This window comes from Watersipora subatra, chromosome 1 (assembly GCF_963576615.1).
Source record: "Watersipora subatra chromosome 1, tzWatSuba1.1, whole genome shotgun sequence".
In the NCBI taxonomy this organism is placed as follows: Eukaryota; Metazoa; Bryozoa; class Gymnolaemata; order Cheilostomatida; family Watersiporidae; genus Watersipora; species Watersipora subatra.
The window spans coordinates 34,358,299-34,382,723 of NC_088708.1; the positions used below are offsets into that span (position 1 = coordinate 34,358,299).

Sequence of the window (24,425 nt, forward strand, 5' to 3'; positions counted from 1 at the left end):
AAAGTTTAGTATGACATTGCAGCACACCGAGAGTTCCGTGAGAGCTATAGAATATGTAAAGCGATGACACAAACTGAAGTCATTCAATATTTAGCACAACTATCAGGCTATACATAGGGCCAATCTGAATGGAGGCAGAAACTTGCTAGGCAGGTGGAAGCGATATATGCTAATTCTTGAAAGCATGCGCTCACGTGTGGATCTGTCAATTCCTGGCAAGCTTTAGATCATAAATTTATTACGCAGGCTTACGTGGTCAAGGAAGGGAAGCGCTAATTCCTATGCTACACGTCCCATCCTTGTCCCATGAGGCTCTTCTCTCAGCCAGACTGCCTCGCAAGCTTCAACTTTAACTGTCTTGTGTCAGACATTCCAACTATTAAAAATTGGAAAGCTTCTGTCAGACTCGCCGAGTAACGCCTGTTCACTTTTTGTCAAGTCAAGAACTTATGGAATCAGACTGTATTGGACCCTCTTACAGAAGAGTAAAAAATGGCCTAAATGATGCTTCTCCATTGTAGACTCAGCGAATCGCAGTTGCCCCAATGAGAAATTGACCAATCATATTACCGTACCTACGTGTAAATTTTACGTTCAAGTTTGTAATTTCTAGACAATCATTTTACTGAAGAGATTAGCAAATCGTAGTCTTTAGAGCAAACTCTGCTGCCTTATTCTCAGCAATCAACAGTCCGTCGTTAACTTGTTCCATGTTCGCAGTCAGATAGCTTATGTGAGAAGCAGCATCTATCGCAACATATTCCAGTATATAAGTGAGTAGGCATGCAAACAATGATACACACAGCCTAGAATGCCCCTCTAAAATGCATTGCATTACAGGTATAATGATATGATTTCAGTTCATTCATCCATTACTGTTGACCATCTTCAGTAAATCCCTCTGTCCTCATGGGCTAGCTGTAAAATGTCAAACATATTATACGATGGCTATCATAAAATTAGTGAATTTGCTAGTTTGCTTCTCGAAAACCACTTGAGCTGTGCAAACTAGCGGTATTATAATATTTGAAAAATCTATATAACTCTAAAATTTTGCTGTTTGTAAAAACATATACAAAATCTCTCGTTACAAAAATAATGACAAAAATCTTCAAAAGACTTGCTTTTATACACAAAAAAGTAAAATAATTATTATGCTGGAATACCCATCGACGAGCAAAATCATGACTTACTAAATATACTCAACTAACCATTCAAGTAGTCAGTGATGAAAAATGGCTGGCTTACCCCTTTGTCTTCTAGAATGTTCCTCAAGTCCCTAATTTCAAGTGGCTGAAATTATGACGGTAGTTTTGGGATGTGCAACATTTTTAAGATCTCAATCGAGTGTGAAAATAGCTTGTTCGATGGTCAAACATTTAAAACCGATTCAAAGAAAGTATTGAAACCTGATTCGTCTGCTGAATCATCAAAGACAGATTTTTTGTTTGTTGGCTTTTGCTTCCTTGATAACAACGAGAGAGAAGCAATGGACGAAAACTAAAAACAGCCTAGCTTTTTCACTCTTTGGCAGGTCTGTGTGAACTGGCAACCGCTATCGATACATATAGAATTATGGAGAAAACTTTACAACACGACCAATAAGAGACCAATCTAGCCGGAGCAATAGACTAATCAATAATTTGGACCAATAAGATTCAGTCTGATGGTAGTTCTGATTAGATAAGACAAAAAGCCTCTCTCCAAAAGGGCTTTTAGAAGAGAAATAGCTGGTAGGTCTGTTGCACACCCCGCCCCCTCCCCCACCTACATTGTTTGCTATATAACCAGCTGCATAAAGGATGAACCTTGTCTTCTTGCAGAAGTATCTAAGTTTTCTGTCTCAATAGAGCCAAGCGAAGGAAGGACAGTATGCAGAGCCAAGGAGCACTTTTGGTCGTCTCTCTATACATGGTGGCCGTTGCGTTTGGAGAATCAGACTCAAGTAAGTGAGAGATTTGTGTGAGATACTTTCTATTCTACAACAGAAAACTTCAGTTGAGTAGCTAATGTTAAAAGGCTAAAATGCGACTCTATCTGTACTGCTTTGTTAAATGAAATTGTGTAATTAAAAATTTACTAATTCATTTAAATTGTTAACCTGCGTGCCCTATTGAGCACACAGATCATGAAATATTGGTAAAGTGTCCTTTGAATGATATATTCTTAACACGGGCACCACAAACTGCTCATAGCCCTAAAACACAAGCTCTTATATATTGAAGGAGCAGTCAAAACTAAATGACCAGCTGAAATATCTAGCAGCTTTTAATGCAAACATTGTGAGTAGTTATTTCTTGTTTAGCTGTTATTTAGCTGTTATTTAGCTGTTATTTAGCTGTTATTTAGCTGTTGTTTAGCTGTTATTTAGCTGTTATTTAGCTGTTATTTAGCTGTTATTTAGCTGTTATTTGCCAAAAAATTTAATGTTTAGTGCAGTCGGGCCTTCTTTTAAAATTTCTTGCTGCTCATCAGCTTTTTACTGCTCATCTGTATCAAGGACACATAACTCTGATCACTTTGCTGCAAGTCATATGTTTAAAAAGAAGACAGCTCCGAGAATAGTTGGGCAGGTTTTTGAAGTTAAACTTTGATATTTTGTAAATACAATTCAAGGTTGAATGTGACTTTTGTTTATTTGCAGATCTTTTTAGCAATATCTTGTAGACACAGCAACGCAGTCCTAACCGGTTTAGAGTTGAAAACACACAGTGAGATGTGTTTATTAAAAATAAAAGTATCTCAAATTCTGTAATCTGAAATCCAAATAAATCCTTATAAATTTTAGTTGTTGCATGCAAAAAAGAATTGTCTCATTTGTTGTCAAAACACAAAGAAATATTATTTGGTTCTAAAATCCTTTCTTCTTTATTATTATTATATTAGTGGAAAGATAGATTGTATAGAGATCATTGATTTGACAAACATAGACGTCAACACTGAAGAGCGCAGACGTAAACACCCTAATGCATGCATAGCCTAATTAGTCGTGGGGCAGAGTAAGACATCAATTATCAATCAGCATCTATAATAAGCTGAATATTAATTTGCAAAGTTACTGGTGGTGAACTAGCACTTTCCTAGGCACCATCTATCAGTACAAACATTATGCGTAACCAGACAGACTTGATGGCAACCTTCTCACACCGGGGATTGATGACAAATCAATTGGGTGCACGACTCCTTAAAGGTCATCAAATGAGTCATGCACTGGTCTAAATTATTACATTCTGGTAACGATTGGGTGTTTCACCTGTCATGGTGCATTTTGAGAACACGCCTCATCTCCACCTCCAAAAACGCCTTCAAGAATGCATTAATAGGAAATAGGCTGTTGTTGCAATTGCTTAAGATAATAGTCAAACAGCTCATCAACAATTCATAAGATGTTTGTACAAAGGATACAATAATTTACATAGAAATTTGAAATGAAAATGAAAACCTTCTTTCTGGAATAAATTGTACCAGTTACAATATTGAAATGCGGTAAAAGGCTTGACTGTACCTTGCTAGTAAAAGGCTTGACTGTACCTTGCTAATAAAAGTGAGTTTTATATATGAGAGTAGAATAAATGAAAAATATTACCTACAGCTCTTCACAGCATTCCTCAGCCTCAGCTCCAATATAAACACATAGTTTTACAGTGGGAAAGTTAGTAGTATACCAAGTTACTGAACACCTGCTTGCAACGATTAAAAATAAAATAATTTTTTTGCAAAACATTTTAATTGATTCTTAGAACTAATCAGCCTGTTACTCTAAGAATGTAAACCTCTATTGCTTGCTTGTGATTGCCTGCAGCTATTTGAAGTTTCATACAGAGAGGTCACTTTAATTAAAATATTTTAGCTAATTAAGATAAAACATTAAAAAAGCACCATTGAGCTTAGTGTGAAAAACATTTTGAAATGTAAATATATGCTTAAGTGTGACCGAGTATTCCTCATTGTGAGAAGAAAAGCGATTGAGCACTTGCCAATAGATATCAGCGAGTGGCTCCAAAGTGTATTCAACCGCCTGAAAGCTATCAGCAAGTGGCTGATAATTGTCAGCTACTGCATGACACCTAACAGCAAGTAGCTGATAAGTTTCAGCAAAGCTTCACTACTAGGATTATAGTCTTCCTTTACTTTTTAGTAAACAGTATTTTATTATTCTCTAACAAAATATACTACAACAAGCTGTAGCTTCATCTCAGAATTAAACTGCTAAAATGTCGAATTGTACAGTTGTCAATACTTCCAGCTATGCGCTGCCATGTCTGGTGAAGAGCTGTTCATGTCGGCAAACCTAAAGTACCAAAGTATTTAGTTATTCAAAGTGCGAAAATTATTCAAAATTAATTCTTTTAGAAATTAGTAGATAATGAGCAACAACCATACGAGTTTTTAGGCAACAATATTAATCTGAAAAGTTATCTGCTCCTGACAGAATTATAACAATTTGCACGATATCGTGATTATGATAGTTTATGGAATCAGAAATCTCAGCAATTTAATTGGCTGTTTCAAGTTGTGATGAAGAGAAATGGAGGGTGGGCTGCACAAGTCAATGAACTCTGCATGTTTGAAGAAATTGCATTCACGCATACTATTCAATGTATTTGGGTCACCAAATGGCCTTGATATTGATAAAAGAATCTTTGTATTCTATAGACTATAGTCTTATTAGAACATTCGTTTATAGACAATAGTAGGATTGTCATTTCGAACCATTCATTCTTTTGTCAAGAATTCCTGCACAGGCCAAAATAATCAGACGAAGTAATTGCTAAAATGAGAGCTAGCACAATCACAATCAATCGCATTATGTTATCATCTATTCACTAAAACTACTGCACGGTCTGTCAAATTAGGCATTAAAAATCTCTGTCAACATCTCCAATGGTTACATTATAAGTAATCTATCGGTTTAAAAAATTCCCCCGCTAAGCATGTTACAATACATGTTACAGTACATTTGCAGCCTGAGAAGGAAAGATATTCTCTTTGAAAGTTGTTTTACCTTGTTTTACCTTACTTTTGAAAGTTGACTCTCTTTAGTCACTAAGTTGATGAATGCCCGAGTTGCTATAATTAATATACCATCATATCTTCCGTGCCTTCCTCATCATGCTAATGCTCATTCGTTATCAGCATAAATTATACTGATACAATATGACATACAGGATGTAACATACCACTCCTCACCTAGAGCATGTAACATATCACTCCTCATCTAGGGCATGTGTTGAACATATCACTCCTCATCTAGAGCATGTGTCGAACGTATCACTCCTCATTTAGAGTATGCGCCAAACATATCACTCCTCATCTAGAGCATGTGTTGAACATATCACTCCTCATCTAGAGCATGTGTCGAACGTATCACTCCTCATCTAGAGCATGTGTTGAACATATCACTCATCATCTAGAGCATGCGTCAAACATATCACTCCTCATCTAGAGCATGTGTCGAACATATCACTCCTCATCTACAGCATGTGTTGAACATATCAGTCATCATCTAGAGCATGTGTTGAACATATCAGTCATCATCTAGCGAATATGTTGAATATATCATATCACACTTCATCTAGACAATATGTTGAATATATTATATCAGTCATCATGTAGGATTCTAGGGCATAGGTTGAACATTCATTCACCATCTGGAGCAAACACTGTTCTGCGTATTTACATGGGTGGTTTAGTTCTGTCAATTCAATGAGTTTTTTGTGAAAGGTTTTGATAATGCAAAAGCTGTGAAAGCGAACAAAGATTAAAGGCTTTAATATAATAAAACTATTGCATAAACATCTGTTAAAAATAATAGAGCAGCGATGAAAGCTTATTTATGCTTAAAGTTTATTCTTTCAATATTACTTTTGGCTTAAAGTCAACATTTTTACTCCTTTGAACATGATTCAATTTAGTTTATATAATACGAGTTATTGTAAGAGTGCCTTATAGGCATGTAAGCCATATAGTACGAGTTACTGTGAGAGTGCCTTAAGGGTGTAAGCCTAATTTGTCTCAGCCACCTTCGGGTGGGCGTTGATGACCCAACTTTCCCTTGCACTGACCACCTTCGACATTAGCACTAATATCTGCCTGTAAATGGTTCATATCTTTCTAATAACTTTGGGTTTTGAACTAAAAAGGGTGATTCTGCCTTTTTTAGTTGAGCCTATAGTTGCGTAACCCTTGACCTAGATCTGCTATTGGGCAATGCATTCACTTATTAGTGTATGGCATATGCAGTGTTATCATCATCCGTGTCAATAGTATGAATCTTGTAAATTTTTTTATTAGCATTAGGAATATTGACAACAATATTGTTATTATTATGTAATCACTATTAATGTTGCCACTTTTTAGCGCCTTGGCAAGAAATAGCTCACCACTTTTCTCTAAATTTCTAATCAGATTTCAACCTTGTGTGTCTCTTACAAAGCTTTCTGCAAGCTGGTATGACTTATGTGTACTGTTACTATGAAGACTTACCTAGCTTGTATTTTTTTAGCCTGGAACTATATTCGGAGTGATGCAATGTTTGGTGAGTTCACTTAGAAACATGCTAATATCTCAGACACTGCATGGTAATGTCACGAGTTCATCCAATTCTATGAATGGCAAATACGTAACGCTGCATGGTAACGCACTAGCTAATGCTGACGCTGACAATTCACAATCATGTTTCCTTGGTAACTCGCATGTTTAAGGTGTTTGAGTCATCAACTGGCTGCTCTGCCTGATTAATGCTTCCAGACTGTTGTGGACAAAAGGGAAACAACGTGTATAATTAACTGAGGCACACCCAATCTCATTCGGGTCAAAGTGATCGCCTATATCAACCCTCAGAATCTACAGACATTATCGATAGACGTAGTTCTTGCAAGACCATAATTTTGCTGTAGGTCCGAGTGCTTGGGGTATGAACTTTCCTGAATGTGCCCTTGACCGAAACTCTCCTATTGATATCGTAACCGAAGATGCTGTTCGACAAGAAGCGCAGCGTTGGACACTTACTGGCTGGGACTCACCCACCACTTGGACAGTCTATGACAAGAACTACACCAGTAAGCAGCTTCACATATTCATGTTTCCTGTCAGGTACAATTTGCCAAGCATGCAAATACTTGCATACTGTATATTAAACCAGACACAACCCTTAAAGCAATAGTCACCTAAGCTGTCGTGAACACGATTGAATTTACACTGTTTTTGCATATTGATTAAAAAAACTTAGCGCAACTTGAAATAGTTGCACGAGTTTAAAAAAAACAGTCTGCAGCACTTTAAAGATATTAGTTAAAATATTCTGCTTTTTTGGGGCTCGTAAAAATTGCTGATAGCCAACTAGCTGAGCACATTTTTAAATCAAGTATATTCTAAAATCTTCTAAAATCAGTAAAAAGTGTTTATCTTAGCAATAACTTCAAATTGTGTGTTGCACTTCGCTATTCACAGAATATAGGAATATATACATCACATGACAAACTTTCCTTGTATAGTTTTAACTGCCAAGGAACTTGTTGAGCAATCTGTCATAACAAGGGTCCAAATGTGAATTTCCTCAAACACATAAGGTACTTCATAAGCGTTCTTACCTTGTGACCTCAGGCGTGACACTTTTTTGTGGTTACCACGTCCCAACCTTGAAACCACGAGTCGACTTGTTTTTTGTTGGCCACTGAGAGTACATAAAAGCTAAAAATAGTAACAGCTTTAAAAAGCAAAAATATTCAATACTCATTTTACAGTTTTTACAATTTTATGTTCATTACAGAAATAAGTATATGAACCCACCTTGATCTCTTTGAAAGTCATTAAAACTGAGCACTAGAGACCTGCTATGTTTTTTGGAAATTTGATAAAACTGTATATCTTAGTTAATAAATAAACCAGCTCTTATGTGATATATTATGTAACATGTGTAGTTCTTATGTAATATATTATGTAGCATATGTAGTTCTTATGTAATATATTATGTAGCATATGTAGTTCTTATGTAATATGTTTTAATTAAGTTTAATTGTATGTGAAAGGCAGCTGATAGCATAACAAATTTGAACATGGTCAATGTAGTATTCAGTGAACCGAGTTCACATACATCTCCTCTGAGAAGGAGGCCACGTGTTAAGACAGCTAAATCTTTAACTTAGGGCGTATCCAGTATTCACATTATTTCAGTTACCATGGAGAAAGGGTGGAGCAATGATTTTGGGAGATTGGCTTGCAATTTCACTTGCAGATTCAAATTCCAGAAGACTAATTTTTGGGCGAAGACACACCCTTTCTGCTCAGCCTTCATAACAACTCTTGTCATAAAATTTCACAAAAAACCTGACAGATTCTGTCTACATAAATATTACACCAAGTTGTTGAATGGTTGACTGAACTATTCTGATGAAGGAACACGCTATGTGTTCGACATTCTGCCCTTTCAAAAGTAAGCTCAAGTAATTCTTCATTGCAGTGGAATTTGGACTAAATGCTGCCGGCAGCATCAGGACTTCAGGTGGAGACCTTGGTAATTATGACATGATCCAGTTTCACTTTCACTGGGGCAGCAGTAATACAGCTGGCGGCGAGCATACTCTTAATGGAGCAGAGTTTCCCCTCGAAGTAAGTGTCTGTCTCTATCAAAATAAGGACTGCTAATTCAGATAGAAAGCCTTGCTAGGAAATATACAAAAAATATAATTCATAAGCTTTCAGAAGTGTAATCTTACATTGTTTAAGCTTTTAGCATTTTTTGTGTTAGACGATTTTTCTAGGCAAAGCCTAAAAACCTGAGAAACAATTTTTCCAAGTGACACGCATTCATATAACTGTATATGTATGTACATGTATAACATGTATAAATGCATGTCTTTTTTATAGGTTCACTTTGTCCATAAAAGAAGCGATTTCGCAACAATCGGTGCAGCAGTAGAAAGTGAAGAAGATGATGCGCTCGCAGCTGTTGGATTTTTTTTCACAGTAAGTATTTCCAGGCGCATGTAGTACACTGAAAGAGTTTAGCGTGAAATTTGGGATTCACCTGCTCTTGGATAATTCATGCTCCAATTTTAGCCTAGTATGGTTTTGAGTGAATCAACTCATATCACTTCATAGAACATACTTGACAAAGAGCAATATACTCACAGGACAATGAATTACTGTAAACCAGTTGCTATAGGTCTTCTCTCAGCCATGCCTTACTCTGACAACAATCGCGAGGAAATGCAATGATTCTGTTAAAAATCGCTAGTAGTCAAAATTAAACTAAAACTATACGTTTAACAGTAACTTCTTGTATGCCAAAAGTAGACCAATCATATATTGCATAAAATAATTAGACCAATCATATATTGTATAATATAATTAGACCAATCACATATTGCATAATATAATTAGATCAGTTGTGAACTGACTGACGATTAAATCTGACCTCAAGAGAATGGACTTGGAGTATAACCATGTTGTATTATGTTGTCAAATATTTGTATAAGATCGTATATGCAATTATAGATACAAGCTGAAGACAATGTAGAACTCAACACTATGCTAGCTGGAGTGAATGCAGCAAGAAATACTGGAACCTTTGAAAGTAAGTATTTTCCTTGCAAAAGGATAAATGCTGAGCAGCGTATTTGAATGACAGCAGATATTCCTATCCTACCAAAAGACTGATAAAGAAATTTTAGAGGCACCTCAAGAAATAACCTAAAATGAAGTTTGACTTAGTATGTATTATGTGGTGCATAGCTGCTAAACATCGTGCTGTTTCTAGTTAGTTTGTCTTTGATTAACATTATTTGATTGAGAAGATAATTCCAAATCATAAACTTTTGCCAAGGCACTCTTTTGATATCTAAACAATAGCTATCAGGGTAGATATTTCGGTTTTGTAAGTAGGTGCTGATAAATCCACAAACAAATCATTTGGAAACAGTGACTCAGGCTGCTGCAAGTTCGAGGAAAATGGCTACAGGCTATCTATAACTTTTCAAATCCACTCAAGAAGCTTGTTTTGTTTTTGAGCTTTTTATGTGTAGCAGATAAGACCTGCTAAACAAGAGGAATGGATGGTTTTTGGAGGCTAAGTTTGTAAACCTGGGTACATTGCAGGCAGCATGACAAGAATCTTTTGATTCTCACTGGTTTATATAATAGATTTTAAAACAACTTATAAAGCCGGAGTTACAATAAAATAACTCCTGCCTTATTAGGGGTGAATTATGATAACATAACCAATTAAACCGATTGAAAACACATGATTAACATTAGATAAGTTGCTGCCATAGGTTGCTGTTCACTTACGACTAAATCTTAATTTTGCAGCCTCTGGTTTCAACCTCAATGCATTAGATGATTTCACCGGAGATGCAATAAATGGAAACTTCTATCGATATTACGGTGGACTGACAACTCCGGGCTGTAATCAGATTGTCAAATGGACAGTGTTTGAGACACCCATTGGCATCTCAGCCGCACAGGTAATATCAATTCGCATAGAAAATAGTTGTTAATGGTTGTTTGACCTTTGACCTTTTAGTGAAACAAATTCTAACACGTCTTGGTCTCTAATACCCAGAATCCTCTAATAACACACAGAAGCCATGACACAGATTCTACCAATTGTCTGGTTCTACCAAGTGCTGACAAATCAAGCAGTATAACTGTGAATACTTGCTGTCTTTGTTCAATACAACGTCTTATATTTGTATTGTTCAAGTTTCTCCTTTTGTTTCTAGTTTTGTTTTGAGAAATAACTGACACTAGAAAAAATCTATTTAACAATAAGTGATGGACTCTATCTGAGACACTAGAAACAATCTATTTAACAATAAGTGATGGACTCTATCTGAGACACTAGAAACAATCTATTTAACAATAAGTGATGGACTCTATCCCTTAATTTCTTTAAAATGTGCTGACCTTGCCTATTTTTTGTTGGATTTTACAATCATTTGAATGTAAGATATTTTATTATGTGAAATCCTGATGTAACCATGAAACCAGATTTATGTTCTGCGTGTTTAGTATTTTCTGCTTTAGTTGCTAATTTGATTATACACCAAATACCAGCCAGTATCAGCCTTTCTCTGACCTGAACATCTAGCTGAAAAAAACCGTATTATACAAACAATACCTATTTGCTGTTTTCACAGCTTCAATGTTATTTCATGATAGATGACAACATTGCGAAGTGGGACTCCCAACTCCTATGGCACAGAGTACTATCGACCCGTTCAAGCAGTTGGATCTAGACTGGTCGTTCTTTATGACACCAACTACCAGGTGGATTGTGAGGGGGCTACATGCGCTGCTCCAACAACCTTTGTGTCCATGTCTCTTCTCACCCTTTTCGTTATTATCTCTAAATATTTATAACCTGCTGCCAGTGATATTGCATGGCTAGAGCTTGCTCTTGTCAAATTATTTAATGCTTTGTTACCACAGTTTTAGGATTGTCTTTTATTTTCCCTTTTTTGTATCGGAGTTGCTTCCACGTTGAGACCTTCTTGTCGCACGTCCAATCACATCTCACCATCCACGAAACCAAATGTAACAGCTGCATAATATCATATGTTAATATCCATAGTTTTGCTAACACTGTTTATCATAAAATATAATATATTTATACGTTCACTACTAATGATAACAAAGCTGCATCAGTCTGAGACAAACACTTTATGTTTATCACGGATATGTCAGCCGAGGTTTAAATAAAAGCCTTTGGCAAATGAGAATAACATAACCATGATGCACCGATATGAAACAGCTTAATATTAGGAAAAAATTATTCGGTTTTTCCTTCTTATTTGCTTATTGTGCACATGATTCAACTCTTTTATAGCCAATATTTATACCCAGTATTTTTAGCCAGTATTGTATAAAACATGATGCCACAAACAGTGACGGAACCTAGAAGTTTGCTGAGAATGCAAAGAGTTTTTGCTTGGCTCAAATTCTTTATTGTCAGAATGTAACACGCATTAGCACAGTGGACCAAACTAACAAAGTTGTGTGGGGTACAGTAACATAAAAACTGGTCTAAACAACTTGTTTACAATATATCTATATTGTATCTTAATCAACTTGGTTACTGCTGGTTGTACATGTACTAAAACTGTCAAAATTGCATCTTTGTAACAATGGCTTCATTGTTTGAAGAGTCACTGCTCCATGTATGTTAACTGTGTTACTGCATCAACCAAGAGAAAAATGTTCATTATTAGCTATTTCTTGCAGTCCCAGAAGGTAGAGAGCTGTACAACATTGAACAAATGTACTAGTAGTTTCTATACGGTATTACATTAAAGGTTAAAGGTCAAAGGGTTATGCGGACATTCTATTAAATATGATCAAACATTACTTTCAGGTTTTTTGAGTTTCTTACTGGTTTGACAATTTGGAAGCGATAAAATTCTTTTTTGTTCTGAGACAAACCACTTGTGCAGCCTATGAGTAACCACTCGTAGGTAAACATTAAACTTTGAGTAACCACTTGTAGGTAAACATCAGACTTTGAGCAACAACTCGTAGGTAAACATTAGACTACGAGTAATCACTTGTAGGTAAACATTAGACTTTGAGTAACCACTCATAGGTAAACATTAGACTTTGAGCAACCACTTGTAAGTAAACATTAGACTTTGAGTAACCACTTGTAGGTAAACATTAAACTATGAGTAACCACTCGTAGGTAAACATTAGACTTTGAGCAACCACTTGTAGGTAAACATTAGACTTTGAGTAACCACTCATAGGTAAACATTAGACTTTGAGCAACCACTTGTAAGTAAACATTAGACTTTAAGTAACCACTTGTAGGTAAACATTAAACTATGAGTAACCACTCGTAGGTAAACATTAGACTTTGAGCAACCACTTGTAGGTAAACATTAGACTTTGAGTAACCACTCATAGGTAAGCATTAGACTTTGAGTAACCACTCATAGGTAAACATTAAACTTTGAGTAACCACTCGTAGGTAAACATTAGACTTTGAGCAACCACTTGTAGGTTTGGTTTGGTTTGGTTTGATTTTTATTGCGTAATAATAACATGACAATATGAGTAAAAAAAAAATACACAGAGTAGCAATAGGACATGCCAGATAGCCAGAGGCTAGAGTCAAGGCAGCCCCAGCAAGCAGTAGGAAAAGAAACAGAATCAGCGATAAGCGCACACTCCGGAGCACCAGAGTCAGGAAGGACAGTCCCAGGACGCCCACAGGCGCTCTACCAACTTCGCCTTCAGCTGACCCGGAGCAGAGCCCGCACAATCACTCAAAAATTTATTATATAATTTCATTGCACTAAAAAATATCGATCTCTGTCCCTTAGAAGACAAACACTTTTTCAACTTTAATTGATTTTTACTTTTTAAACGGGTATCTTGACAATGATCTATCATAAAATCTTGCAACTCTTCCATGGGGAAAGAATTTGTTAAAAACATTAGCAGGCGATACTGGAATAAAATTTCAATTGGCATTATTTTTAAAATTTTAAAATTTTTGGAAACTGTTTGATTTGGTTTAAAATTGAGTATTATTCTGATTGCCTTTTTTTGCATGATTAAAAGTTTGTTTAAATCAGTTTTGTTGCCGTGGCCCCAAAACTCGATTCCATAAATTAAAAGAGAATAGAAAAAACTGTAGTACAATTTGATCATGGTTGATTTGTCTAGGTAGGGGCGAATGAAACGTAATATTAGTAATATGTAATTAAGTTTTTTGATGAGACTTTGGATGTGTTTTTTAAAAGTCAAGTTGTTGTCTAACGTGATACCTAAAAATTGAGTCGAATCTTTGATTTGTAGTTGAGAATTGTTTAAAGAAAGGCTTAGATTATAATTTTGAGTGTTTTTAAACGGATTTTTGAAAACTACTTGAAATGTTTTACTGTTGTTTAAAATGAGTCTGTTTGATAGGCACCATTCATTAATAATATTTAATTCCTCTTGGAGTTTAGAATTATCTGTTGAAAATATATTGGTGTCATCTGCGAATAAAATACAATCCAAAGCAGGTGCAGCATTTACTAAGTCATTTATAAAAATTAAAAATAAGAGGGGTCCTAAAATTGATCCTTGTGGGACACCAATCGTAATTGCCCTCATTTGCGAACAATCAGTATCTGTTTTGGTAAATTGAAATCTATTTTGGAGATAACTTTGAATAAGAGAGGAAGACTTTACACTAAAATTGTAGTAAAAAAGTTTGTCAATTAAAATTTTGTGATTAATCGTATCGAATGCCTTTGAAAAATCCAAAAATACGCCCTGAGTTATATTACTTTGATCTAAATTAGTATATAAAAATTCCATTAGACTGTTTATTGCTGTAGTGGTGCTTTTACCTTTTCTAAAACCAAATTGTTTAGGCGACAAGATGTTATTGGTTTCTAAAAAATCCCGTATTTGCAAAGACAAACATTTCTCTAAAATTTTTGATAAAGCAGGAAGAATGGAAATGGGCCGGTAATTAGATGGATCTGTTCTATTTCCTTTTTTAAATAATGGAGTCACGCGAGCTATTTTTAAACAATTTGGGAAATTAGATTGTTGTATAACAAGATTTATAAGATGTGTTAAAACTGGAATTAGGACTAGTTTATTTTCTTTTATTGCACGGAGAGAAATCCTATCATAGCCGGTTGCTTTAGGAAGACTGAAAGAATCAATTATTTGCAGTGTTTGGTAGGGGTCAATTATCTGGAAGCTAAAATCAATATCATTTACACAGTTGTTCATAAATTTAGAAAAGTGAATATCGGAAAGTGGCAACTCATTGGCCAGTTTATTACCAACATTTACGAAATGATCATTTAAGGTCTCAGCTATATCTTGCGAGTCTGTTAGGAGTTTTCCATCTTTGTTTATGCTTGTTTAGGTAAACATTAGACTTTGAGTAACCACTTGTAGGTAAACATTAAACTATGAGTAACCCATAGATATATATACCTTTATATATAGGTTTATATATCTATGGAGTAACCACTCGTAGGTAAACATTAGACTTTGAGTAACCACTCGTAGGTAAACATTAAACTTTGAGTAACCACTTGAAGGAAACATTAGACTTTGAGTAACCACTTGTAGGTAAACATTAGACTTTGAGTAACCACTCATAGGTAAACATTAGACTATGAGTAACCGCTCGTAGGTAAACATTAAACTTTGAGTAGCCACTTGTAGGTAAACATTAGGATTTGAGTAACCACTCATAGGTAAACATTAGACTGAGTAACTGTTCATAGAGAACATTAGACTATGAGTAACCACTTGTAAACCACTAGTAACTACTAATGGCCACTTGGTAAAAATTTGCTTTATTGATTATGAACTTTTATGAGTCTAGTGTGATTGTGAACTGTTATGAGTCTAGTGTGATTGTGAAATGTTATGAGTCTAGTGTGATTGTGAAATGTTATGAGTCTAGTGTGATTGTGAACTGTTATGAGTCTAGTGTGATTGTGAAATGTTATGAGTCTAGTGTGATTGTGAACTGTTATGAGTCTAGTGTGATTGTGAACTGTTATGAGTCTAGTGTCATTGTGAACTGTTATGAATCTAGTGTGATTGTGAACTGTTATGAGTCTAGTGTGATTGTGAACTGTTATGAGTCTTGTGTGATCGTGAACTGTTGAGTCTAGTGTGATTGTGAATTGTTATGAATCTAGTGTGATTGTGAACTGTTATGAATCTAGTGTGATTGTGAAATGTTATGAGTCTAGTGTGATGTTGAACTGTTATGAGTCTAGCTGATTGTGAACTGTTATAAATCTAGTGTGATTGCGAACTGTTATGAGTCTAGTATGATTGTGATCTGTTATGAGTATAGTGTGATTGTGAACTGTTATGAATCTAGTGTGATTGTGAACTGTTATGAGTCTTGTGTAATTGTGAACTGTTATGAGTCTTGTGTGATTGTGAACTGTTATGAGTCTAGTGTGATTGTGAACTGTTATGAGTCTAGTGTGATTGTGAACTGTTATGAATCTAGTGTGATTGTGAACTGTTATGAGTCTAGTGTAATTGTGAACTGTTATGAGTCTTGTGTGATTGTGAACTGTTATGAGTCTAGTGTGATTGTGAACTGTTATGAGTCTAGTGTGATTGTGAACTGTTATGAGCCTAGTGTGATTGGGAACTGGTATGAGTCTAGTGTGATTGTGAATGGTTATGAGTTTAGTGTGATTGTGAGCTGTTATGAATCTAGTGTGATTGTGAACTGTTATGAGTCTTGTGTAATTGTGAACTGTTATGAGTCTTGTGTGATTGTGAACTGTTATGAGTCTAATTTGATTGTGAACTGTTATAAATCTAGTGTGATTGTGAACTGTTATGAGTCTAGTATGATTGTGATCTGTTATGAGTATAGTTTGATTGTGAACTGTTATGAGTTTAGTGTGATTGTGAACTGTTATGAGTGTAGTGTGATTGTGAACTGTTATGAGTCTAGTGTGATTGTGAACTGTTATGAGTCTAGTATGATTGTGAGCTGTTATGAGTCTAGTAGGATTGCGAAGCTGTAACCAGTATGATAGTGTAGTGAATAGTTGTCATGATAAACTATTGATTTTGAGTTGTAATCGTCATTTCTACATAACGAGTAAATAACTCCAAAAGCGACAAATTTCTTACCATGAACTTTCATATTGCATTTTGCAAGAGAGGAGTTTAATATTTGAGAATTTTTAAAATCATCTAAATGCTTTGCAAACAGTTTTAAAACTCACATCAGTATCTACCAGGATAACTACACATATGGGTCTAGAAGGATAACTACACATGTGGGTCTAGAATGTTAACTAGACAAATATGTGATGTTCTCACCGCTGTTCATCATAAGTGAGCTGTGTATTGGCCTGGTAGTACGCCTCATGCACTTAACCTAAACAATTATTTTGAAATAATTAGACCTAATAATATCAAAATGGTATAAATGCACACTTTAAATCCACCTCATTTTGAAAAAAATTGGCAGTCCTGAAAGCTAAGTACTATATACTTTAACTAGAGCTTTAAGCGCAAGTGACAACGCTGTGATATAATCACTTTAAAACCGTTAGTGATAGGCTAAAGCACTTTACCATCAGCTGGATGCTATTGTTTTTCACTGCAAATAATTTATTTAATAGTGATAGTATTAGTAGCTAGTAGTAGCAGTAGTGGTAGTAGTAACAACACTAGTCTATAGTGATAGTGCGAAGTAGTAGTAGTGGTGACAATAATGACACGATTTTTATTTGCAAATATCCTAGTCAGTTTATAAGTAAGTGATAATATGTATAAAGATAATTATGACAAATAATAATTAGCTATCTATTTAAAAGAACACACAAAAGGTGATCCTTTGTGAAGATCGATCTCATGGTTTAGCAACAAATGTTGCGTTCGTAAAATATTCGCTACAAATCTACTTTCAAATTTGATGCTACTATTCCAGCTGACAATACTGTTTTTAGGAGGAAAAGCATACAGAGCATGAGTAGATTACAAAATGCTAAAAATACTATCTATCATTGGTGTTTGAGTCTAGCTGCTAACCATAGGTACAAGCAGCACTCGCTTTGTCCCAGATATAATATAATAATTTTCTTGGCAATTCTGATTCACTCAAATGTGTTGCGGCCATGGTAAGAGTGAAACTGGGGGAATTGTTTCCAGAGCGCACATTCTGCGACCTAAGGTTTTAGGTCAGGCAGTTGTAGGTCAAATATTGTAGTTTATCGATGACCTACCATAAAAAGATTACGAGAAAAGCTTGAGACTAAAAGGTGACATCAACTGAAATAGAGATTCAAAATTACTCTCAAAAATAAATTTTTAGTTAAATACTGTTATTGAAAAAAAAATCTGCTCTATTGTATTATTTAACGATAAAAAATGGAGCATGAAGAGACTTTAACACAGAATCTGAAAGTGCAGGCACTTTATTGCTGTATGATTACAATAGCAACAGGCTGTAGAGACACTCTCTTATGGCTGTATTTCATGTACTTCCTTACCGCTACATGTAGGATTACACTAGCAACAGGCTGTAGAGACACTCTCACATGGCTGTATTTCATGTACTTCCTTACCGCTACATATATAGTTACACTAGCAACAGGCTGTAGAGACACTCTCACATGGCTGTATTTCATGTACTTCCTTACCGCTACATGTAAGATTACCACTAGCAACAGGCTGTAGAGACACTCTCACATGGCTGTATTTTATGTACTTCCTTACCGCTACATGTATGATTACACAAGCAACAGGCTGTAGAGACACTCTCACATGATTGTATTTCATGATCTTCTTTACCGCTACATGTATGATTACACTAGCAACAGGCTGTAGAGACACTCTCACATGGCTGTATTTCATATACTTCCTTACCGCTACATGTATGATTACACTATCAACAGGCTGTAGAGACACTCTCACATGGCTGTATTTCATATACTTCCTTACCACTACATGTATGATTACACTATCAACAGGCTGTATTTGATGCGCTCCTTTAAATCTGATTCCTTCAAGTTCTGAAGGTAATTAATGTTTACATTCATCTTTTAACACAGACACCAAAGCTTATTGTAACTACTAAACTTTCTGTCTTCTCCATTAATCCTTCTCATGTTAACAAGGATGGGAAAAGAGAAGATCAGACAGCCAAAGAGAAGATAACTCATGGCTAATAGTAGCGAGGAGTTTTTTATCAATTGAATAGTGGTTGATAAAGAGCTCAAGACACATTCATCTCCAATATTATAAAATTATAGCTATGCTATAACGTTATAGCTATGCTATAAATATGTAGCTTTGCAATAAAGCTGTAGCTGTGCTATAAAGCTATCTGTGATATATAAAGCTATAAATGTGCCATAAATCTATAGCTGCGCTATAGAGCTATAGCTGTGCCATAAAGCTATAAACGTGCTATGAAGCTATAGCTATGGTGCAAATGAAAAAGTGGTACTCGCAAAACTGTAATGAGTTGCAGGCAGTATAAATATGGTCTTTCTTAGATAATAGCAAATAAAGAGTGTATAACATTCAAATGCTTGCAGGTTTTTCTTTACACTTTCATTATCTAGAATTGCACTACTTGTCTAGTTATAATGAATGCAATATTTCCTGTATGTATGAATCAGGAACTACGAATGTATTTTATTCAGAATAAATGTTAAATTTTGACACCAGAGTCATTAACTGCATTTTAAACTGCCGTAAACTTTGCTTCTGAATACAGAACATGCCTTTGTGATTCATTAACCAAACTGAAGTCTATTTTTACTTTAGCTGGTTAATGAGAGCAAATGTATTTACCTTTAGCATGCATATTTATAAGTAGTTAACCAAAGCAAACCAAAATTATGCTAACAATTTCTTTAAAAGTTTGCTAGCTACACCTTTAAGAACTACGTAAATGCTACCTGCTGACCAAGGCTTGTACCATGTCATAAAAATTGTTTAATTGGCAGCCATTCCGAAGAGGAGGTCGACGAAGGCCCAACAGAGGAGGTCGCAGGAACAGAAATAGAAACAGAAATAGAAATGGACGCCGCAACAGGTTTAACAGGAACAGGTTCAACAGGAACAGGTTCAACAGGAACAGGTTCAACAGGAACAGGTTTAACAGGAACAGGTGAGACACTGCGGTACCACCCCTTACCACCCCTTACCATTCTTACCAACTGTGATCAGCTGTTACCATCCGCTATCTTTCATCTCCTTCTCTTGCCATTCATTTGACTTTGTTTGTTGTTATTGGACCTCACCAACCGACAACTTCAAAAGGATAGGTCACAGCCGTAGAGTGTACGCATCTGTAAAATGCATTACAGATCAATACAATCTTTGTAACTCAAAATGATTTGCTTGTGAATTATAATCATCCAAACATTTGATATACAATCATTAACAAAAGTTTGAGACCACGCTTGTTTTACCTGGGTTATACATACAATGTAAGGGCTACTCATCTTCCCTATGCTGCTGAGAAGTGATGCTATAGTTTGCACTAAGTGAACTTTGAATTATACAACGTTGTGTCATGCTTTGAGGCGGGGGGGGGGGGGGGGCACAGCGGAGGCCACAAGGAGTGGGGGCCAGTGGGGGCCACAAGGAGCCACAGAGCTCGAGTGGCCTGGCAACAGCCCGGATCTCAATCCGATTGAAAATCTCTGGTCAGTGCTAAAGAACAAGGAAGCAGACAAACAGCCATCAAGTATTGCAGAACTTGTACAGGTTATAAAGAGTGTTTGGTGCACTGAGATCACCGCAGAATACTGCAGAAAGCTGATAGGAAGTATGCCGAAGCGACTTGAGGCGATAATCACCAATAATGGTGGACACACCAAATACTGACAGTAAAGACTCAAAAGTATTGTGCTACGCTTTTAATGAACTTTAAAACTGCATTAGTAGAAGTGTTTCAGTATGTAACTATATTGTTTAATTACAAGTTTAAATAAACCACATCTACTGCTATAAAACCAATAATATGCATTGATTTACTGAGTGGTCTCAAACTTTTGTTAATGACTGTATGTGTTCACTGAGAGCATAATTCTCATCTCTTCTGTAATTCTCGTAGAACTTGGCCTATTCTCATAGAACTTGGCCTATTCTCATAGAACTTGGCCTATTCTCATAGAACTTGGCCTATTCTCATAGAACTTGGCTTATTTTCACCACGTGTTAGTCGAGCAACTAGTGCTGATGAAGTGGCTGGCACTTTGCAGCAAGATCAACATTTTGATGAAAAGTTCAGGTTTATTGTTCAATTTGATATAACGAAACGTCAAATTTTGAGAAAAGATTTTAGAAAATGCTATTTACCGTAAATGTCTGTACTCGCTTATGTCTGTAGTCTTTAGCTGCACAACTTTGAAGCTATGAAAACATAAGCCAAGTGAAGCAAACACCTGTTTGTTACAGAAAAACCCAAACGAATTTTCTGGTACACTCCTTGTCATTACCTTAAAGTTTCCTTATTTTATCAAATCTTATACGGTTTGATAAAATTTAGAACCTTAACCTTGCCTTGATTTATTAATGCCAGACAGCGTTTGAACTAATTTCAATCAATAAAAATTTATTTGAATACAATGGTTGGATCAAGCCCTGAGTATTTGCAGAAGCAAATGTGTATTCTATTGCTGCTCTTTCTTTTCTGTTTTTTTCTTCACACTTCCTTCTGGCTTATATACCAACAATAATTACTACACTCATAACCGGCTTACAGTTGAAAGCAATCGTTGTATTACTCACCACCTCACAGATTGCCACTGTAAAAGCATAAACACCTGAGCCACTCGCATATGCTCAGCTATCTGGACTACCATTATGCCTTTGGTTACTGTGTTAATCAAAAACATAATGGCATATCTGTTTGTTTTGGTATAATATTCATAGTATCAGAAAGCATAAATCATAGCTTTTGCTAAATAATTACTTAAAGGTTGACTTGCAACAAAATTCACATTACAGTTATTTGATATGAAAAGATTCACCATGTCTTACTCTGTTGTGTTGTAGGTGAAAAATATGTGGGAATGTGATTACAAGCTCTTAAAAGCTAAAAACCGAACAGTTAATCGCAGAAAACGCAAAACCGCCGTAGTTTGGATTCTCTTTCCAAAACGGCTCAAATGTGACGTAGTTGTGGGAGATGGTTTCTGTTTACACTTTCATGCAACCTCAATCGTCGAAAAACTTTCACAAATATACTTCTCGCATTCAATAAAACCATGTCTATTGTTCTTACGCGTCTGTTTTATCGTCATTGTAATGCTGTCACTTTTAGCATTGATATCTTATAACTTACCGTAAAAATTCATTTAATTTTTTAATTTTACCTTGAAGGAGTACATATCATCGTCTGATAATCATGACGAGCCTGTTGGTCACCTGTGATAATCGAAAAGTGCTGCAGAAATTATTTGTGAAGTATTGGGTCTCATGATCAGAGAACGACTTGACGATTAGACCAAGCTGAAACAAAACTGTAAAGTAGAGAGCATCTATATTTGATACGGGGTCTTCGGTAAAACCTGAAGTGTTTGTCATAAACTAGTGCTACGAGAAGTTTTATATTGAGCTTTTTATTGGCCTTTCAATTCATGTGAGAACATCATGTGTCAAGACAATAACCAAACTGTCATGACTAGTTCAGATAAATAAACAGATTCCAATCTACGGCGGCTTTTCGTTTTTGAGCTTTAAGAGCTTGTAATCACATTTCCACGTATTTGGCACTTACAACACAACAGAGTAAGACATGGTGAATCTTTTGATACCAAATAACTGTAATGTGAATTTTGTTGCAAGTCAACCTTTAAAGGTTGACTTGCAATAAGATTCACATTACAGTTATTTGGTATCAAAAGGTCGTAGTATATGCTTAAAGTTGAATATAATTCACCCAAAATCACCCAAACAACGGCCTTTTTCCCTATTTTTTGGTTAATATTTTGCCACCCCTAATATATAATGACAAAGTCTTTCATCGTTGTCACATTGTTTTACCTGGCCAACAAGATGACACAGCAGGCAAAGCTGTGCAGTGTAGTTTTCATACTCAAAATCTAAATATAAAACTGAATTTGGGCTATTTTACGATTATGACTATTAATATCACGAATGCTTGTGAATGGCAACTGACTGATCATAACAGTGACAATATCGGGATACTATATTTATTTGACAACAAAATGAATTCAACAGATCAGTAAAATAACCACTATAGTTCATAATATTTGTAAATTTGCAAGGAGCTTTATTCAGCATACTTGTTTGTTCGGTTGCCGTGTTCGGGTTCATCCCAACAGAGCTCGATCATTAAGCCTCGCCCACATGATAGCCAACGACTATCCTTGGGGGGGCTGTATATCATTGCTCATAGGTAGGTATTTGTAATATTGCTCATAGTGTAGGTCTGCATAATATTGCTCATAGAGCCGGTCTGTGTAATATCCCTCATAAGGTAGGTCTGTATAATGTTGTTCATAGGGTAAATCTGTATAATATTGATCATAAGGTAGGCCTGTATAATATCGTTCATAGGGTAAGTCTGCATAATATTGCTCATAGGGTAGGTCTGTATAATATCGCTCATTGGGTAGGTCTGTATAATGTCGCCTATAGGGTAGGTCTGTATAATATTGCTTATGGGGTAGGTCTGTATAATATTCCTTATAGGGTAGGTCTGTATAATATTGCCTATGGGGTAGGTCTGTATAATATTGCTTATAGGGCAGTTCTGTATAATATTGCTTATAGGGTAGGTCTGTATAATATTGCTTATAGGGTAGGTCTGTATAGTACTGCTTATAGGGTAGGTCTGTATAATATTACTTATAGGGTAGGTCTGTATAATATTCCTTATAGGGTAGGTCTGTATAATATTGCTTATAGGGTAGGTCTGTATAATATTCCTTATAGGGTAGGTCTGTATAATATTCCTTATAGGGTAGGTCTGTATAATATTCCTTATAGGGTAGGTCTGTATAATATTCCTTATAGGGTAGGTCTGTATAATATTCCTTATAGGGTAGGTCTGTATAATATTGCTTATAGGGTAGGTCTGTATAATATTGCTTATAGGGTAGGTCTGTATAATATTGCTTATAGGGTAGGTCTGTATAATATTGCTTATAGGGTAGGTCTGTATAATATTCCTTATAGGGTAGGTCTGTATAATATTCCTTATAGGGTAGGTCTGTATAATATTGCTTATAGGGTAGTTCGGTTGCAGCAAAATGTTTGCAATGATGCGTAGAATGATAATTTTTAACTTTGCTTTAAGATTCGGACAGTGATAGAAAGTTTCTCAATAGAAGTACCTCATCTTGGAGACCTCATAAAAATTGGCTAGATTATCCCACACTCACATTATGGTGACTGTACACTGCCCATTCTATTCATATTCTTATACAGTATTGATTGTATTTTAATGTAAATGCATCAAGCGTATACATTATTTATAATTTCTGTATTAGTATTACAGAGCGACACAAGTGCAAACTTGCGGCATCTTTTTGGTCTGTATATACTCTTGTTTACTGCATCAATGTTGTTCCTGATATTACTTTAATAATTTCCAGTTTATAATGAGCAGAATTACAAATTATATACAGCTGATTTACAAACATTCTTCACAGAGTTGTCATAACTTTATAACAAATATATTAATGCATAAACAATAATAACTTTGACTAATTTATTCTTGCAGCTGGGTTTTAAAAGCAGTATCATCATGCTCTGCCGTCATCACTGAAAACATCTTTAATGTTTTTGCTTCTTTCAAATAGATATATTAATGTATATGTTATAAGTTTGGAAATTACGTAACAAACCTCACAACAAGCAGTAAGACACGCTGATACTTCTGCTAGGCTTTTTATTTTAGCCAGATTATAAAGAAGAGCATATTTAATAGACTGACT

At 35.5% G+C, this 24,425-nt stretch overlaps 1 protein-coding gene across 1 annotated transcript in view; it reads left to right on the top strand.

Moving 5' to 3' along the window:
* The window catches only part of LOC137401422 (carbonic anhydrase-like), a 33,682-nt gene extending 9,500 nt beyond the window's left edge, over positions 1 to 24,182 (top strand). The window contains exons 2-11 of the mRNA XM_068087761.1: positions 1,851 to 1,945; positions 6,506 to 6,538; positions 6,900 to 7,061; positions 8,462 to 8,610; positions 8,869 to 8,967; positions 9,499 to 9,577; positions 10,312 to 10,466; positions 11,164 to 11,271; positions 19,458 to 19,621; positions 23,786 to 24,182. Coding sequence (XP_067943862.1) covers positions 1,873 to 1,945; positions 6,506 to 6,538; positions 6,900 to 7,061; positions 8,462 to 8,610; positions 8,869 to 8,967; positions 9,499 to 9,577; positions 10,312 to 10,466; positions 11,164 to 11,271; positions 19,458 to 19,621; positions 23,786 to 23,798 — 1,035 coding nt within the window. The 5' untranslated portion in view covers positions 1,851 to 1,872 and the 3' untranslated portion in view covers positions 23,799 to 24,182. The remainder of the gene's footprint in view (positions 1 to 1,850; positions 1,946 to 6,505; positions 6,539 to 6,899; positions 7,062 to 8,461; positions 8,611 to 8,868; positions 8,968 to 9,498; positions 9,578 to 10,311; positions 10,467 to 11,163; positions 11,272 to 19,457; positions 19,622 to 23,785) is intronic.
* The last annotated feature ends 243 nt before the right edge of the window (positions 24,183 to 24,425 follow it).